General features: G+C 37.8%; 1 protein-coding gene across 4 annotated transcripts in view; it reads right to left on the reverse strand.

Moving 5' to 3' along the window:
* TTN (titin) overlaps positions 1-19,473 on the reverse strand; it is a 269,733-nt gene that overhangs the window by 222,612 nt on the left and 27,648 nt on the right. For all 4 annotated transcript variants that reach the window (XM_090281173.1, XM_090281165.1, XM_090281190.1 and 1 more), the window contains 20 exons: positions 19,173-19,417; positions 18,027-18,283; positions 17,736-17,900; positions 17,468-17,636; positions 15,649-17,342; positions 15,224-15,505; positions 14,536-14,802; positions 14,166-14,438; positions 13,774-14,037; positions 13,421-13,681; positions 11,112-11,372; positions 10,301-10,564; positions 9,945-10,205; positions 9,560-9,820; positions 8,869-9,129; positions 8,042-8,183; positions 7,787-7,952; positions 6,484-6,715; positions 4,641-4,925; positions 4,282-4,407 (listed from right to left, as the gene is read on the reverse strand). In XM_090281173.1, coding sequence (XP_090137299.1) covers positions 4,282-4,407; positions 4,641-4,925; positions 6,484-6,715; positions 7,787-7,952; positions 8,042-8,183; positions 8,869-9,129; positions 9,560-9,820; positions 9,945-10,205; positions 10,301-10,564; positions 11,112-11,372; positions 13,421-13,681; positions 13,774-14,037; positions 14,166-14,438; positions 14,536-14,802; positions 15,224-15,505; positions 15,649-17,342; positions 17,468-17,636; positions 17,736-17,900; positions 18,027-18,283; positions 19,173-19,417 — 6,136 coding nt within the window. The remainder of the gene's footprint in view (positions 1-4,281; positions 4,408-4,640; positions 4,926-6,483; positions 6,716-7,786; positions 7,953-8,041; positions 8,184-8,868; positions 9,130-9,559; positions 9,821-9,944; positions 10,206-10,300; positions 10,565-11,111; positions 11,373-13,420; positions 13,682-13,773; positions 14,038-14,165; positions 14,439-14,535; positions 14,803-15,223; positions 15,506-15,648; positions 17,343-17,467; positions 17,637-17,735; positions 17,901-18,026; positions 18,284-19,172; positions 19,418-19,473) is intronic.

The raw sequence follows: 19,473 nt of genomic DNA on the forward strand, positions 1-19,473 counted from the left end.
CACTTCTGATGCAGAAAGATCAATTAAAGAGGGAGCTGAAAATATCAACATCCCACAAAGTCTAAACTAGGCTGAAGAAAAAAAAAACAACCTGTATTGTTTTTCATTTCCATTGAGCAAGGATTGAAAGTTCTCAGCACCACAGAAAATACTTTTCAAATTAAAAATAATTTTTAAATTGAAAGAGTCATGGATATATTTGATATCTCACATATATCTTAGATATATTTGGCTTTTGCCAAGGTAGAAGCAATAATAAATAATAATAAAATGACCTATTTACACATAAGGAATTAAAACCATCTTAAAATGATTAAAAAAACAAAAACAAAACAAAAGCAGAGGTAAAATAACACTATTATGTTGTTAAGGTGATGGGCACTTTAAAAATATTATACTTCCATTAAAAGAATAACCCTATATGTCAAGAGTGGATTTACATTTAGTTACTTGTCTTAAAAGCAAAGTCAAAGCCATCTTGTATTTGGAGTACAGTTACTATATAACTTCCTTATCTCGGTACCAACCATGGGGACATTCTAATAGTCCAATCATCTCACATTTGTTTGTATATAGTGCAAATATTGGTTCAAGAAGGTTCCCCTTCTTCCCATGATGGTATTGAGTGGTTTATAAACTACAGCTTCTCCTTTTAAAGAAACAAATCTTTTCTCTTCCTTAGACAAGAAAAGGTAGAAAATGGAATATTGACACTACAATTTACCAACTGTGTGATCTTAGACATGTCATCTAATCTCTCGGGACCGGTCTTCACATTTGTAAAATGAGATGCATAACAATTCATGGGCTATTCATTGCATAAAATTGATGTGGGAATTAAATGGCATACACCTCAGAAAGGGCTTTATAAACCACTGGCACAGGTCAGTCACTAAAGCAAGAATGTCTAGCATCATATCAGCAGTGCCTTAAATAATATGCCAAAGACAGGGCCATGTGCAATCATTCTACAACTATTTAGTTTGTTCAATCGTCAATGGAAATAGAGAAATGAAGAGTTTGGTTTGCACCCTTTGAGGTTCTCCACTTATTCTTACAACTTCTTCCTTTGGTGAACTAAATGAAGAAGTAGAACTGGAATGAACTGCCAACAGCAAATGAGCTAAGAGGTGAGACTTCTCTTGGCAATGGACTAGGTGCTTCTGGCTGGACTGCCGCTATCTGTGTTGGTCATTGGCTTCTTGGGGCTCCTCAGAGGCTATCCCACTGTCCCTGCTCCTCACCCCCACTGGACCATTGTATTTGGTTCCTAAATCTTGTTCATTTTAATTCCCGAATTCTACGCTTTACCTGCTTATTCTCCTGATTGCCCTGGTGGAGGGCCTTGTTAACACTCCCCAAGCCTATGTGATAGCCTCTCCCCTGGTCCCTTACCTCCAGCCTCATCCCCCACTCTCTCCATTCCTCCTTTCACTATCACAATATAGTTCCTAAAAAGCAAACCTTATCATATGCCCAGGGGCTCAGAAATCCTTCACTGGCTCCTCAGTATAAACAAGATAAAACCTAAAATCCTAAGCAGGGACTACCAAACACTTTAGTGTCTGGCCTTAGTTTTCTGGCTTACTCATTACATCACTTTCCAACCATACTGAAACCACTGGTCACTTCCAGCACATGAAGTGACTTTTTAAATGTGGTTCTCTGCCTGGAACACCATTGTATTCAATGACCCTATTGATTGTTTGATGCTCAGTCCATGCATCTTTCTCAACTATCTCCCAGATGCAGAGCACTGAGTACACGGGATGTTATAGCACTTACAACCTTCACAATGTGTTCCATGAAGGCAAGAGCCTTGGCATCCCTAGCACCTAGCATAATGTTTCAATACAGGAACACAAGTGTTGGGAGAATAAAACTGAATAGATGCTTCAATGAAAAATAGGCATCCATCATTGCTACAAAAACTATCAATCACTTCACTTAGCTAGCTGTCACTCTGCAAGCCTCCTGATGATTCTTTCTCATCTGTAGAATAAACACTAGTAAACATGAATTTTAAAATTCTACTTTTCCAAATTGTTCTTCTAGCAGTAGGTGGCACCAGAGATCTTCAACAGACAACATTTTTACTATTAATGAAAGCATCACTGGATTGCTCAGGACAATGTTCCATACTACAGCAAGTTTTGAGTTTCCAAAAATATGAGACTGAGGCCTCTGAAGACCCAACTTTTTTCTAATTTATGAAAGGCAGGGCTTCGCTGAATTTTTTAAAGCAATGCTTTGTCAAAGGTTGTTGCATAAATATTTTCAGTTCTGGGGGCATGAAACTATGTACATAATGTGGTAAGCTTTTAAAGGGGCATTTTATTTAATTAATTTAATTTTTCTCACATAAAAAATATGTTTTCCAGAGGGTGATAAAACCTGTATATGTGTATAAATATTATCACATGTAGAGAATAATAATCTCATGAATTGATAAACGTTATTCAAACATTTGAAGACCTCAATCATATAAAAAAGATATTTTTCTCTTTCTCTTTCTACACCAATTGGAATATCATAGAGGACTTCAAATGCATTTTGCAACACCTTAAAAGCAAAACTATAATATGATTTATAAAGTAAAAAGCACCATACAAATATTGTTAAGACTGTTTACTATTTTGGATAACCCATATATATGTATGTTTATTTGAAAGTTTTCTTCTAAAATTTCAATGAATGGATAAATTATTTAGTGTGGCTTTAGTGAATTTGATATTAAAATGTATTTTTCTCTATTTGTTAATAGAATATTATCAAATTAGTCCTCATTTCTTGATAGTCAATATTTCTCAAATACGATGCTTTGAAGTCACAAAGGTCATGGTATTTGTCCCTATAGGTCATGCCATACCAGAATGTTATGTTTATATAACTCCTGTCTATGACTATAACAAAATTAATGTATTGGGCACCAGACACTTGCCAGCCATGCCTATAGGGGCTTTACATACATTATATTCTTTAATTATGCTCATAAAAATCAAACAAGTCCATGTGGTTTCTAGATTAGCATCTTCATCCCAGAGAAGGAAATCATCAGGACAAAGCTTTCCAATTGAAATAGTAACTTGTATAGGAAAATGGTTTTTGGCAATGTGCTACTGGGTCATAAACTAATGAGAGACACATAATAAATGAAACAATAAACCTTATTAGGAGTGCTACGAGATGCCCAGGCTTTGAGGATTTTCCTTTGGTGGTAGTATACAAAAGCCAAGTAAATAAGGCAGTGATTTTCATTTTGGATGAAGTTGATTTATTCAGCCCCTATCTGAGGTCAGTCTATAATCATAATTGGCTTGAAATGGCTCCAAACATTTTGTCTTAGTCTACCAAGGTCAAACTTCTGGACTGGGGGAGGGGTTGGTGATATTTGCTCCTATTAAAAATCCTGACGGATTGAGAAGTTACTAGATGGTGGAAACTGTGCTAAGTGCTGGCTTGGGTTATCTAATGTAATTTTGGTAACAGCCTTAAGTGATTGGCATTAATAATTTAACAATTGTTAATTTGTCCAATCGATAATTACTTATTGAGCATCTGCTATGTATGGCGCTATTGTAGAACAAAGACCTACCTATTCTTGAGGAGTTTCCTTTATTAGCTACTGCTTTCAGGTACCAGACTCTAGGTACTAAGACAGAATCCCTGTCCTTCATGAAATGTACATTCTAAGATTGAATGCAATATTATTTTCATTTTATTCATGAGGGAAAGAGAACCAGAGGAATCATATGGTTGCCTAAGGAAGGTCGCACAGTGGAGTCAGGATTCAAATCCAATCTCTCTGACCATAAAATCTCTATTTTTGACTACTACAAGATAATATACCCTTTCGCACAAACATTGTCCAGAGACTTAATAATGTCTTACATTATTAATGTCCCTTCTTCTGAATCTTTTCTAAATGCTATTATAATTAATCTAATAATAATTGTAGTTTCTATTATATTTTAAAGAGATAACAAAAGTGAAACTATAATCATAAAGAAAACAAAATTTCTTTGAAATTTAAAACATTGGAAAACATGGATCTAACTATTGTGGTAAAAAGAACACATAAAAAATTTACCGCCTTAATCATAAAAATGATAGTGTATAGTCCGGTATTGAAAAACACTGACCTTATTTTTAATTGACTAAATTAAGTAAGTCTTCTGTAAGAGTCCCATTAAACCTTAAATTATGCACGAGAGATGTTTGTGATGAAGGAAAAGGTGTAAAAGTAAATATTAGCAATGATGCTGTTGTTTATAAACCTACCTGTTCCAGAAACTCTGCACTGGAAACGAGCTGGCCGTCCCTCAGAAGTGACAGTGTCCTGAAGCGGGGTGATGATGGCAGGAGGATAAACTGGCATTTCCTGATCAGGAGACACAACCTCTGGAACTAAAGAAAGGGACCACAGGGTTTATTGTGACTAAGTCACGCCACGGACCTCATACAATGGAGCCTGCTGATTAATCTTAATTTATCTCACAGTGGAGCACTTTTCATAATTTCCAAGTTGTACAGCAACCAACTTTCATGAGCTCCAAATTGCATGTCAAATGCACTGGGAGAACACAAAAACTGGTTTCTGAGGTTTTATTAGAAGCTGAGAAGTAGCAAGACAGTCCTACCTTCCACTGAGAGTGAAGCTGAGGTTGTGGCTACTCCATAGTCGTTCTTGGCCTCACAGGTATAGACAGCTGCATCCTCCGGGAAGGCCTCGATGAGCAGAAGTGTGTACTCCTGCCCGTCGTGGAGAAATTTGCACTTGAAGCCTGTGGAAAGCAGCTGCTCTTCCTTGTACCAGGAAATTTTGGGCTGCGGTCTGCCAGATATCACAGCACAGAAGCGGGCGGGCTTGCCGGATTGCACAGTAACAGGCTGGAGCTCTTGCAGAACTTGGGGTGGTTCTGGAGCTGAGAGTAAATGAAAACAAACGGCTTGTGAGAAAATGCAAAAAACACGGGACAGCCCATGACACTCAACATTAATTTGTTGTCAGGTGGTTACCCGCCGGAAATAAAACTTTGGAACTGTGGCATCTTCACTTGCCTCAGAATACTAGGACATCTTTGTGCTAAGAGGGGAAAAATAGATTTGGAATTTTGTACTTAAGTAGAGGGAGTAGCTTTAGAAGATACTTTGGATATTCTGCACAGGGGCAGAGAGTGCTGTAGTGTTTCTCAATGTAACATGACTACCTCTGTTTCTCGTTAGGGTCTGGGTGGGGGTGTAGCAGTGGCCAGTACTCTAAGGAATTCTAGGACAACTTCTACATGCTACTTATTTTTTAAAGTCATTTGGGCAAATCATGTGGTAATGTGGCTCATCTTATTCGGGTTTGTTTGTTTTGCAAATATTTGTGTATATGTCATAGTCATTTCTTTATATACTGGTACCAGTGAAATGTATCTGTAAGTAAGAGAGAATGAATGAATGCTCTTCCAGATCTAGTTAAATGTAATTAGGTAGATTGAAAAAAAAGTCAGCTTTCCTGTTATGCTAAAGAAAGCATATTCTCAGTGTTGTGATGGGTAAGGGTAACTGGGTAATTCATGGAACCCAGAAATGGAGAAAAATGACTTCTGTGAGGCTGGTTTCTGAGACTGCCACAGAAAAGACTTTTCCTTCTCTTTGTTTCAGTTTCCCCACTACTACAGAAATAATAACAACCAGATACCATAATCATTTGGTCTCTTAGGGACTGAGGGAATGTTGGCAATATGCTTCATTTTTGTGAACCTTGAGATTATTCCTAGTGTCCTTTCATCTGCCTCAGGAGTATTGGTTCAGGCAGATATGGTCCAAGATAAGGAAAGATAGGGATGGAAGTTCCATTTCCTCTATGTATCTGGGTTAGTTTCAGACTTGGACCAGCCTCAAATTCAGCTTTCAGGTTTCTAATGAACAAAGTGCATAGTTTAATGGCATTCATCTTAGGACTTGGGGGCATGTGGAATTCCCCCTTAAAATTAAGAGCCTCTGGTCCTACACCTTGGGGCAGAGAGAATCTCATTCCATATTGCCTGTGGCTCTCTAGGTCCTCTGTGGTCTCAAAAGGCACCTCTGAGTTTTCCCAGGAACTGCAGACTAGAAGTCGGAAATGCTCCTATTTAGAAGTGCTGCTAGTACGTAAGCAATTAGGGTCAAGGGCAGACAACTAGGAGAGCTGAATGCTTTATCTAGAAACCCATTTGGTGTATATTATAATTGATATGCAGTGTATGTTCAGTAGTGTTGACCAATAAATAAAAATCTAGTCATCAGGTGCTTTTTGTAAATGACATCTTAATAGTCATTTTTAACGACTGCCATCCCTTTTCCATACATATAATGTGAAAATAAAAATAGATGTAACCACATAAGTACCATAGGTTCTTTAGAAACTACCCAGAAACTATCAAGAACTTTAGTAACTTAAAGGGGAGGGCTGTTCCAGATGGATCCACAGAATACATTAAAATCTCTACCTACCATTGACATAGAGAGTAACAGAACTCCTGTTCCTTCCTGCCACAAAGGTGTATTCACCCGCATCACTGAGCCTGGTCTCAGAGATAAACATTCGGTGGATTCTTCTCTCTACAACATACTGGTGTCGTTCTTGAATTTGGAAATTGATTTCAATGCCATCTTTATACCAGTGGGCATCCACATCATCTTCGTTGACCTCAAACTCAACGACAGCACGTTGTTTCTCAATAACCTTTTAATGAAGCAACATAAAGAGAAAATTGAAGCCTTGGTTTCCTTTCAGTTAACCTGTTCTTAAAAGTGCTCATTTGAAAGGCATGCAAAACCTATACATTATGATATAATAACTTGATAGGTTATAGCACATTCTAATTTTTCCACCTGTCCTTGGGTAAATGGTACCCAAACTTCTTTTGTAGAGAATTGTGCACATACCTACACTGAGGAGTTGCCCAAAGAGTCAATGATTTTATCCTTAAATGTTTCCTTGTTAATCAATAGTAACAGAAATTACGACACTGTATCTCTCTGGCCTTTTATTACTTATAAAGCTCTTTTAAGTTACAATTCAATTTGATTTCATGTGATATAAACAATAACCTTGTGGACTAGGTAGGAACCATTTTAAAAGTGAGGAAGTCAAAATTCAGAATTGGACAATAAAGGGTGGAGAGCATATCCAGGTGGTCTGAGCCTCACTGGAGACTTTTTCACTATGGCCTAAGGCCTGTGATGCCCTGTTCTTCTTGGATGAGCAACATGATGAAACTAAACTCAAATGATACTTCTCTTTACAGGTAGCAAAGATATTTGATCAGCACCCTTGCTAGGAATCCAGCTTTGGTCAAACTGGCCTTCCTCTTGGACCCCAGATTAAGTGTTCCCAGCTGCTAAGTCCCTACTACACACCTGCCTCTCCCTGACAGGTGGCTTTCCAGAGAATGCTACCTTGTTCTAAATTCCCTTAATTCTAGTTGATGTGTAAACATCACAATTTAAATTTTAGTTTATTTTCTGGTTGGTGCTGTTTGGCAACTAGCCATTTATTGCATTAGACAGCAAAGTTTCTACAGCTGTGATAATTAAAGAATTTTGACAGCTGCTAAGGACACACTTATTCTCTAAATGAGGGGAAACTATGACTAAATTAATGTCTACATGAGAATCTAAGCCAGTGAGGATCACTTGACTTAATTCTTTAGGAGACTGTGGTTAGACAACTTAAAAGTTAATAATTAAAATATGAAATTATAGATTACGGACTCTTGGTGATTTCTCCAAAAATGTGGCATGTATACAATACCTGGACCTCCTTTTTAATACTTCGGATGCGAACATCTCTGCCCTCCACAAAGAGGTTAGCAGTGGACATGTTGCCTCCGGCTACCACTGTGTACTGCCCGGCATCAGACATCCGGGTGGATGGAATCAGAAGGCGATGGGCATATTTCTCCTTCTGTATCTTTATCCTATAGATGATATGAAAATTGACATTTAATGTATGATGACTCAAATGAAATTGGGAATCACTGGAATGTGGCACAACAAAACAGCTGACCTGTCCACAATCTGCAGTTCTTGGCCATCTTTCATCCACTGCACAGTGATGTCAGGTTCAGAAACTTCACATTCAAACATGGCTCGCTTCTTCTCGAGAACCTTAATGTCCTTAATGTGTTTCCTGAATTCTATATGACGAGCTGGAAAATAGCATGTAAAAAATTAACCTTTTTCCCACAGCTTTATTAAGATATAATTTACATACTATAAAATCCACCCAATTAAGTATACAATTCAGTAGGTTTTGGTATATTCAGAGTTGTGGAATCATCGCCACGATTGACTTTAGAACATTCTCATTCCCAGAGCCTTGTCATTGTTTCTCAGTTTTATGCCAACTTATGTCTCTACAGATGTGTATATTTGGAGGATTCCATATAAATGAATCACACAAATGTAATCCTTTGTGATTGGCTTTTTCTTTAAAAAAATTTTTAATTTATTTTATAGAAAAGGGAAGGGAGGGATAGTGAGAGAAACATTGATGTCTCTTGCATGTTCCCCAACTGGAGACTGAGCCTGTGAACCTGCATCCTAGGCATGTGCCCAGACTGGGAATCGAATCAGTGACCTTTAGCTTTGAGAGATGCTGCCCAACCAACTGAGCCACACTGGTCAGGACAAGTGACTGGATTTTCTACTCAGCATAAAGTTCTCAGGGTTCATCCATGCTATAGCATGTATCAGTACTTCCTTTTATTTCTGAATAATATTCCATAGCATGGATATACCACATTTTATGTATCCATTCATTAATTTATGCATTAACATTTTACATAGTGTGTTTGCATTATGTTTTTGGACATGACATTTATGAAGCCATACCTTCCACATAAAGGGTGGCTGTTGATGTAGCTTTTCCAGCCACAAAAGTGTACTCAGCAGCATCTCCAAAGTGAACATTCCTGAGGTTCAGTGAGTGTGTGAGCTTTTTGGTTCTCATCTGGCACCTATCAGTTGATTTGATTTCCACACCATTCTTTAACCATTTGTAAGAGATGCCTTCATGGTTGACTGTCACCTCAAAGGTAATGGTGTCTTTTTCTTCAGCATTGATGTCCTTCAGCATGGATGTAATCATGATTGCTGCAAAAGGGGAAGGAAAGACACCCAAGGAGACTTTGTGTCAATATAATGTGGGTCATAACAGGTGCAGAATGAAAACCTATAAGGTATTTAGTATCTCCGTTAGGGTGATTACAGTTCAGAGTTCAAAGATATGAGCAATGATATCTTCCTGGTACCCCTCTCTCTACAGGACAATGCCCAGTGATAGAGAAACAGAAATTACAAGTGACAGACACTGAAGCATCTTTATAGGTAGCCTTTCAATGCTGCACTAATTGGAAGATCTTATCTAGGTGGAGACACCAGTGCCTAACTCAGTGTGAACTCTCAATAGATCTCTCAATCAAGGATTTTTCAGTGGACTAAATGGTCAAGAAGGAAATGTGTAGCATATGGACTAACAATGCATTTATTGGATATCTCTCACCCCCTTTCCTTTTTTACTTACGGGTCACTTTCAGGGTGGCACTGACTTGGTCATTGCCACAGACAAATGTGTATTCTGCTGAGTCCTCTGTGCTGGTGTTCATGATGATCAGCTGGTGCAGTTTTCCCTGCACAACTATCTTGAACTTTTCACTCATCTCAATCTCCACACCATTCTTCAGCCACATGGAAGGGACATTGAAGTGGGACACCTCACACTCAAAGGAGGCTGTTTTGGTCTCAGGCACCTCAATGCTTTTCATGGTTTTTGTAATATGTAGTGCTTGGAAAAAAATCAGAAAGTACCTCAGTTAATACACTTTATTTTAAAAGTAGATGAATCAAACAAACAAATGAACATATAATAATCAACCAGGGAACCTCCGTCGGTGCTGCTTAACACTTACTCTCCACAAAGAGTTTCGCCTTGCATTCCAGTTGTCCCACTAAAGCTGTGTACTCCCCAGCGTCTGAGGGGGCAATGTGCTGCAGCATCAGTTTGTGCACCTTCCGTTCTGAGACCAGCCTGTGTTTGTCACTTGGCTTAATCTCCACATTCTTGTGGAACCATTTTATAGGAACTGTGTCATGGGAAACACTGACTTCAAAGGCAACGGTGGCATTTTCCAAGGCGGTGACATCCTTTGGCTTTTTAATGATCTTGACAGCTAATGAGGAAAGTTGAAGTGATTCAGTGAAATGGTTAACTTGATAGTTAGTAACCATGAATTGGTAACTTGTAAAGAGTTCGAAGTCAACTTACTCTCAACATGCAGTCTGGCACTAGCTCCTAGCTTTCCAAGCTTGAAGCCATAAACAGACTCATCCGCAATGGCACAGTTTTTAATTCTCAGAGAGTAAACTGTTCCTTTGACAGAGATATCATACTTGTCAGTGGATTTCAGCACAACCCCATTTTTGATCCACTCAACATCTTTCACATCAGGGTGTGTCAGCTCGACAGCAAAAACAGCATCCTGTGTCTCTGTTACTGTGAGGTTCTTCAGAGTCTTCTTAATTTTGACAGCTGAAGACAAATTTATGATTGGTTTAGAAAACAATGATGACATTATCAAATAAAAGAAGTCTGAAATGAGATCATCACCTGGTCATCTTGCAAATGAATGCTTATCAAAAATATTGCAGTTATGCAGCATCCCTGTTTTAAAAGACAGCTTGAGCTTATTTAGGAAAACCTGGGATCCAGTTTGAAATATATATTATGCAATGGTTTTTCTATATTTGAATGGGATGAAATTTGCTGAACCATGTACTAAAAGCTTAATAGATTGATTGGAGAAGAGGGAAAGAGGAATGGAGAATGAGAACATCTAATTTAGCTGTTCTCCAGAGCTGGAGCCTAAGAAATGCTTCTTCACATAAATACATCTTATAAACAATTTTGTACCTTGTGGTACATGGCTCAGAAAGCAAGCCGAGAGAGTTTATGATGGTTTTATGAAATAAAGGCTTATGGCATCCAAAATGGTTATACTATCTGACTTTTATAATGGTAACTGTCGAGAATGTAATGTGATTTGAAACGGATAATTCTGTTATTATATATCACTGACCTTCAACTTTGAGTTTAGCAGATGTTTTAGAGGTGGCCACTTTGTAGGTGTATTCTCCAATGTCATCTAATTTGCTGGCAGAAATGATAAGTCTTCTTTTGTGGCCATCAGATTCAATTTTGATGTCGTTACTTCGCGGTAAGTGTTTGCCATCCTTCAACCATTCACCTTCGGAATCAGGGTTGGCAACTTCACATTCAAATACTGCAGCCTGAGATTCAGCTACAGTCTGGTCTGTGAGTGGCTTGGAGATGGCCCCCCCTTTGGAGCAAGAGAAGTACAAGTGTGAGTCCTTTAAAAATATTCGTACAATAAAGAAATATGGACTTACGAAATTTTAAAACATAAAAATTTTGAACATGATAAAATGCTTAATAAAATTATTTTAACCCATATTAAAAAGGTATCATAAAAATCCCTTTTCTAAGGATGCATGATTAATAACCAGGGAAAATACTGGAATCCAAAGGTTTTGCAAAGGAAAAGCAACTGTCAAGTTAATACGGAGTTCTGAGAACCATAATGGACAGCATACCACACAGATGGCCCCTAAGAAAATTCCTTCCTCCTCAGAAGCATTCTGCTTAGTCTTCTCAAGGGTTATTTCCTAGGAATATATCTGATATTTGATTGGAAAAACTTTGCTTAACAAAATATCCAAGTCATCATTGTTTCTATAAGGTTAGGAATTCCTATATACTAAAAATCTCTGTTTTGACAATTTTTTTCCCCATTGCCTCCAGTGCCATCATCCACTGGCAGAAATAATTATCCTTTAGCAAGCTAGTTGCTGATGTAGCTGTCCCTCTCTAAATTATGAATTCCTCGAGAAAAAAATACCATGCCTTATTCATTTTTGAGTCCCAAGTTCCTAGCAATGTCTGGCTATGATAGATAGTTTAAAAATATTGGGTGAAATCACATAAGGGCTCAGAGGTTTTTCTTGCCTCCACATATTTATTTATTTTAAAATAACTTATTATAATTAATTAAATTATATTAACATTGTACTAAAACCTTAATACTTAAAATTAACTCTTTTCTTCTTATTCTTCTTTTCAGCTTTATTGAAGCATAATTGACAAAATTGTAATATATTTAAAGTATGCAACATGATGATTTGATATATATGTATGCAGTGTGAAAGGATTCTCAAAATTGAGTTAATTAACACCCTTATCACCTCATAGACTTTTTTTCTTTTTGGCGAAAACACAAGTTTTGCTCTCTTAGCAAATTTCAATTATACAATATACAGTCATGCATCACTAACTGATGGGGATAAGATCTGAGAGTGACATCCTTAGGTGATTTTGTTGTGTGAACATCACAGAGTGCACATACACAAACCTAGATGGTACAGCCTCCTATACAGCTGGGCTATAAGGTATAGCCTACTGCTCCTAGGCTACAAACTTGTACTGCATGTTACTATACTGAATATTGTAGGCAATTATAACACATTTAAAAATATGTGATTTACATTAAATATATCAAAGTTTAGGATCTGAAGTTCTGTTTCAGAAGTTTTTTTCATAGTCAAATCTCTGGGAGAATTATGTAGCAGATATTATGGACAGCACAGTTTAATCACAATGTAATATTCCAGCTCCTCAATACTTCAATTGTAATGAACCAAACAAATTAATGATGACTTCTAGTTTCTTCCTGACAACTGGATTATACTTTTGATTCTTCATTTTAAAGCTAAGAATTTCTGCTGAATGAAAGGAGTCCACTTCATAAGAAAGAGATACACAGATGCATATTCATTGGGTTCATAAAAAAGTAGGAAGGGAACAAAAGAAACAAAAGTTATAGAAGCAAAAATGACTTAAAAATACCTCTTTAGAGTAGAAAAGTTTAAATAAAGCTCAGTTCATCAAACATCTATTAATCATCTTTCATGTGTAATGTATTGGAGTACAGAAAGAAGAAAAAGAAGCAATTCGAGATTTGGGGAGCTTATGCTCTGGTGCAAGAAAAGAAATGGGGAATAAGACAAGTATATGGTAAGAAGCATGAAAGAAGCACAGAAAGTAATTCTGAGATTGGAAGGTGAGATCTTATATAGATGCAGATTTGAAGGGAGGCTTCACAGAAGAGAAAGCATTTGAGTAGGTCTGCCTGGAAGAACATTTGGAATTTAGGGTGGATGTGACAGTGTTGAGCATACTATTGGCTCTGGGGACAGCATAAGCTAAGGCTTGGAAGTGAGATACTGATGGAAATTTGGCAGGAAATGGGCAACACCTTCTTATGTTAAAACAGTGGTCCCTCATAAGAACTTAAGTGATAAATGTACCAACCTGCCACAGTAAGTTTTCCAGATGTCATATTTTCTCCGGCATAAAATGTATATTCTCCTTCATCATCTTTCATCATATTTAGAACTGTCAACTTATATATTTTTCCATGAGCTTCAATTTTATATTTAGAACTGGGTTTGACTTCCTTGTCCTTAAAATTCCACAAGACATTAATCCCTGCATGGGACAGCTCAACCTCAAGGACCACATTTTGGGTTTCTGTACAGGTAAGGTCCTGAAGGCCCCTTATAATTTTTATTTCTAGGGAAAAGATAAAATAATCACTTGGTTATTATTACACTGGGAACATAGAATGCTTAAAATAATGCTAAGTTAAGAGGAAGAATCCATACTTTCTACAGAGAGATTACAGCTGGTTTCAACTTTGCCAACCATCAGCGTGTAAGGCCCTTCATCTGAAGCATGGGTCCGGTTAATGACTAGTCTCTGCTTAGTGCCTTTGACAATGGCTTGTATGCGATCATCAGTCTTGATTTGTTCATCATGTAAATACCATTTAACAGAAGTCACATCAGGGACAGACACCTTACATTCAAGAATAGCCTTGGTACCCTCAAGTACATTAACATCCTTTAGAGGAGTGATCACTTCAACACCTGCAAAACCACACAGAGACACACAAATAAAATGTTTATGAATATGAATTCTCTTTAAAGTGTCTGTTCATTAAAGTTTGGTACCTCACTTGACAATGGACACATAAAACTATATAAGTTGCACTCACTATAGACAGAGACACGCCCAGTGGTGGCCATTCCAAGGGCTGGAATGGTGAAGGAGTAATTTCCAGCATCCTCTTTAGTCATGTCTTCGATGAGCAGCATGTGTGACTGTTTGTCGATCACAATGTGAACTCTATCACTGGGTTGCACTTCTTGGCCATCTTTCATCCAGACGCCTTCCACATTTTCTAAGGAGACTTTAACTTCAAGCTGAACAATGTCACCTTCACAGACTTTTTGATCATTAAGTCCTTGTAGGATAGCAATGGGACGAGCTGTGAAATGTGGGGAGAAAAAACAGCTTTATGATCATTGTTTATCAATAAACCATAATGATGCTCACTGTAGGTCAACAGGAATGGGAAAGCTTACGTTTCATCTTTAGTTTACAGGTCGTCTTTTTCCCATCAACAACAAAGCTGTATTCTCCCTGGTCCTCTTTGGTTACATCCTTGACTGTGAGGTTCTGACGCCCACGGCGAGAGGTAATTGAGTATTTGCCATTGGATTTAAGCTCCACATCATTGTGGTACCATTTACCTTCTATATTTTCTGGGGATATAATGCACTCTAACTCTCCTGAAAATGATTCTGGCACTTCTATGTCCTCAAGTTCTTTTACAAATTCAATAACTGCACCTGAGGCATAAGATTTTAAAAGAAGTTAATTTCTCTGGACAGTTATGCACCTAGACTTAGGATATAGAAAATTCCTTGTATATTTCTTAACTCTTCCATACTATCAGGAATATTCTCAATATCTACTTGCTGATGGACTGAGTAATAAATATTAATAAAAAGGAGTTACTTAAAATTTTAAATTATTTTTAAACCATAGACTTATATTTCAATAAAAATTTAAAAACAAGACAAAACCTTGCTTTTAAAAAATCCGTATCATCAATATTCTTAATTAATATAAACTCATGATTCTTCCTATGGAGCTTATAGCTAGTTACCAATTAATTTTAGTTATGAAGGGAAAATTTCATAGCTTATTTTTTCAGATATTAAGGGTGACTTCATAACTTAAGTAAACATTGAAAGAGTTATTTAATACCTTCAACAACAAGTTTAGCTGTTGTTTTTACACTTTCATCTTCCACAAGTACACAGCTATAGTCTTCAGCATCAGCTGTGTCAATTGTCAGTATGGAGAGGAAGTGAACCTTCCTGTCTGAGTGCATCCTATATTTATCTCCCGTATGAATCTCCACACCATCTTTAAACCATTTCACTTTGACAAATGGCTCTGAAGTTTCACATTCAAAGGTTGCCATAGTGTCTTTTTCCTTAGCAACAACGTCTTGTAATTCCTGTGTAAAAGTGATCAATTGCTTGGCTACAAGAAAAAGAAATAAAGCACATTACATTCAATAAAATTTACAGTTTGAATATTGGGAAAAGAAAATAAAAAGAAACACACTATGGGGTATTCATGGGTAAATAGAGGCAGATCCATCAAATGGAAGAAATTCAAATTACCTTGGACAAGTAAGAATGCATGACTTGAGGTTTCCCCAGCTATATTGATGGCTTTTACCATGATGCTGGCGGAGTCCTCAGGAGTCACATCTCTCATGACCAGTTCACAAACATTGTCCTCGGGCCAGTACCAGTAGATTCGATCAGAGCGTTCTATTTTGACACCATTTTTGTACCATTCACATTCAGGATCTGGTTTTCCCACGACTCTGACCCGGAAGTGTGCATCATATCCTTGGCCCACTGTTTGGCTTTGGATTCTTTCAAAGATTTTAGGGGCCTCCATACTAGGACTTAGTTCAATTTTATCAGGTTTAAAAGTTGGAATAGTGATTTTGCCTTCTTCAGCAAGAGCTTTCTTCTCCTCTTCAGTTAGTTCTTTGGTCCAGTGGAGAAGTTCATCTTTTGTCTTCTTTAAGAGTTCTTCATAGGATTCATCCTTTTTACGAGACTTGAGCTCCACAGCAGTAATGGCTTCATAATATCCTTCCTCTGTTCTGCGCTTGAATTTACTGCGTAGCTCTTCCGATTCTTCAGACACCTTTTCATGAGTAATTCTCTCAGCCCTTTTCAACTTCACAATTTCCTTGGCTTCAGTGGTGTCAACAGGTCTATCTACTTTTTGTACCTCAAACTGAAGTTTTCCAGGTTCATGTACACGAAATTCGGGCTTTGGTTCAGGGGCTCGCCTAAGGACAGACCTAAAATCTTCCCTCTGTTGAATCTCAAGTTTCACTTTATGTTCTGTCACACCTTCAGGATTTTCAGCAGTGACTTTGACTTCACCTGTATCATAGGATTTGCAGTCCACAATGTCCAGATAATGAATGCCATCATAGCGAACTCGGAACCTCTTGCTTTTGCGGATGAGCTGTCCATTTAGGTACCAGTTGAGTTTGGGCTGAGGGTAACCTGTGACTCGGCAACGGAACCTTGCAGTCTCCCCTTCAAGTACTCTTACCGGTTCTGGGAACAAGACAATGTCTGGCTTTTGCTTCTCTTTCTGATCTGTTGTTACACCTGTAAGTGCTCCTTCATGAGCCATCCTCTCTAACTCTTCAATTCTCTGTAAGCCTTTCCTGCCCTCAGGCAGTTGGGATTCTTCCACAAGACTTTTCTCATCTTTAACAATAAAGGTAGCAGATGTGTGATCTGTCCCATATTTGTTAGTGGCTCTGCAAGTGATGATGCCGCTGTCTCTAGAATATGCAACTCCATAATCGAGGCTGCAATACCCAAATTCATTGATCATACGAAGCCTGTTGGCTGCTTCCAGTGGCTTTCCATCATGGAGCCATTCCACCACCATTGTGGGGTCACCGATGGGTGTTAGCCTGCATTCAAAGTGGGCAGGCCCAAAGCGCTTGAGTCTTAAGGAAGTGAGTTTTTTCTTAAAAAATGGTTTCTGTTGTTTCTCTTTGTCGTAGAGGTCACCCTCCTCCCATTGCTCTTGACCATAACGCAAATGGAGGGGCTCCAGTTCTGGGGCTGCAATTTCCTTTGCTTTATATGTCCCTCGTGGGATGATTAATCTTCTTTCTGGTTCAGGCTCTGCAAACTCGACTTCAACATTTACTTTGCATCTTGTAGTGTCTCGGCCAGCCTTATTAATAGCAGTTGCTGTATACCAGGCAGAATCTTGACTGACAGTGGAATCAATTTTAAGGGCAGCTTCTCCCTTGGTTCCTTCAATTCTAAAAAAGAACAACAACAACAAAAAAAAAGTGAAAAAAATAATCAATATATGAAGCAGTTGTTGCTTCCTTGGTTACTGGATTTGCAGAATGAACTTAGTTATATTATACCCAAACAAATTTACCTGATTTTTGGATATTTATGAGGTACAATGATCTCACTGTTTTTCAACCATACGATGTCAGGGTTAGGGTTCCCTGTAGCTCTGACTTTCATATCAAGTCGGGAACCCTCCTTTACATTGATATTTTTCAGTTTTTCCACAAACACTGGTTTAACCTGATGTTCCACAGCTGAAAGACAGAAGTCATGATTTAGTGTGAACAAGGCCAAAATACCTGTTTATAACCCAAGTGATAAGGTGATTTCTTTTTTATTTCAAAAGCAAATACCTTCCACAGTTAAGACCACTGAAATTGAAGATTTTCCTGCCCTGTTTTGGGCAACCACAGTCCATTCCCCAGAATCACTGGGTGTTGTAGGGACAATAATCAGGGACTGGGTACCATCTTCTTTAATGACTACTTTATGGGTATAGTCATTGATAACTTGCTGGCCTATCAAAAAAAGAAAAAGTATAAAAGAAAACAGAGTTTTAAAATAGCTTTTTAAAAATTGTTAGACACACATAGATGCTTATTTTGGGGTTTAGTAATTTGTTAGCTAAAACATATCCTACTTACCATTATGAAACCAGAAGGTCTCTGGCATAGGTCTACCCACAACCTTTAAGTCAAATCTGGCAGTTTGTCCTTCTAAACATTTGAAAGAAGCAGGTTTTAACACAAAGACTGGCTTATACAGTCTCTCAAGTTGTGACTCATCTGTTTCCTCCAGTCTCCGTCCAGGGGACATTCTTGCAGGAGACATCCTTGCAGGAGACATCCTTGCAGGAGACATGTGTATAGGAGACCTGCTCACTGAACGTGGTGAAACAGACCTGAAAAACCAAAGAAAATGAGATTTTCATGAGGCACAGAGAAAATTGAGCAAAATAAACAAACCTATTTATTTCTTGTTCATTAGTGTTATTTTATAAGTTACTTCTTGTATGTTGCAGAAGGCACCTCAAACTTACTGAGAACAAAATGAAACATATTGTTATAGCCACCAAAAGTATACTTTTCATATATTCTCAATCCAATCAGTAGTCATTTAACACAAGTATCCAGGCACTCAGAATCTTAGAATGATCCTTAATTCTGTCTTTCTCTCACCACCTTGATTTAGTCACCAAACATTTTTGATTCCATTACCAAAACATGTCAGTAAGTTGGTTAAATAAACCAATGCATAAATTTATAAAAAAAAGATAAACATACTTCTTAACCCAAAAGGAGGAAAAGCATAGAAATCATATTTTAATTCAAAATTCTATCTATACATTGCAGCCAGAATAGTTTGAATTGGATTTTGAGTTCTGGCACCTCCACTTGGGTAAACTAAGGCAGTTTTCACAGGACTTCAGAGTTTTGGTATTCTCATTTTCAGACTAGGAATAATAATCCTTACATTGCAGCATTATTGAATAATTAGGGCTAACATATGTAAAATCAGGTGCTAGATAAACCTTACAGCCTCCATTGTATTAGTTATAACACTGGTAAAATGAATACAGTAGTATGCTACACTAATGAAAATTCTTCGCTCATCATACATGGGGGCAAGAAATAAAAACTCATCAATTATTGGTATGGCAGGTTTCTGTGCTGTCTCAGCCTTCATAACTCCCCTCTCCCCTTGCCTCAACACAATGGCAACTTTCTACTGGGATATTTGGTGTTTTAAGTAGTTCAATACTAATCAGCCCAAATTGTTACCAGTCTTACCTGATTCTGCTCATGGGCTCTGGTGTGGGCATATACATCGGAGCACTAAGTGGAGCAGCAGGCTCTACATACAATTTCCCAGAGCAAATCGCATTTCCTTTAATATTGCTGGCAAATGCAGTATAGATTCCCTCATCTTCTGGAAGAACCACAGGTATGCGCAGACTAGCTCTGCCATCTTGTAGAAAGTCCATTTGGTATCTCTCCCCATGTTTGATGCGCTTGCCATCTTTGTACCACGCAATCTGCAAGTAACATGTATGTATGAAGTACGTGTAGATAAAGTAGTTACAGTGTAACT

Source organism: Furipterus horrens, unplaced genomic scaffold, assembly GCF_987537825.1.
Source record: "Furipterus horrens unplaced genomic scaffold, mFurHor1.1.pri manual_scaffold_1, whole genome shotgun sequence".
NCBI lineage: Eukaryota > Metazoa > Chordata > Mammalia > Chiroptera > Furipteridae > Furipterus > Furipterus horrens.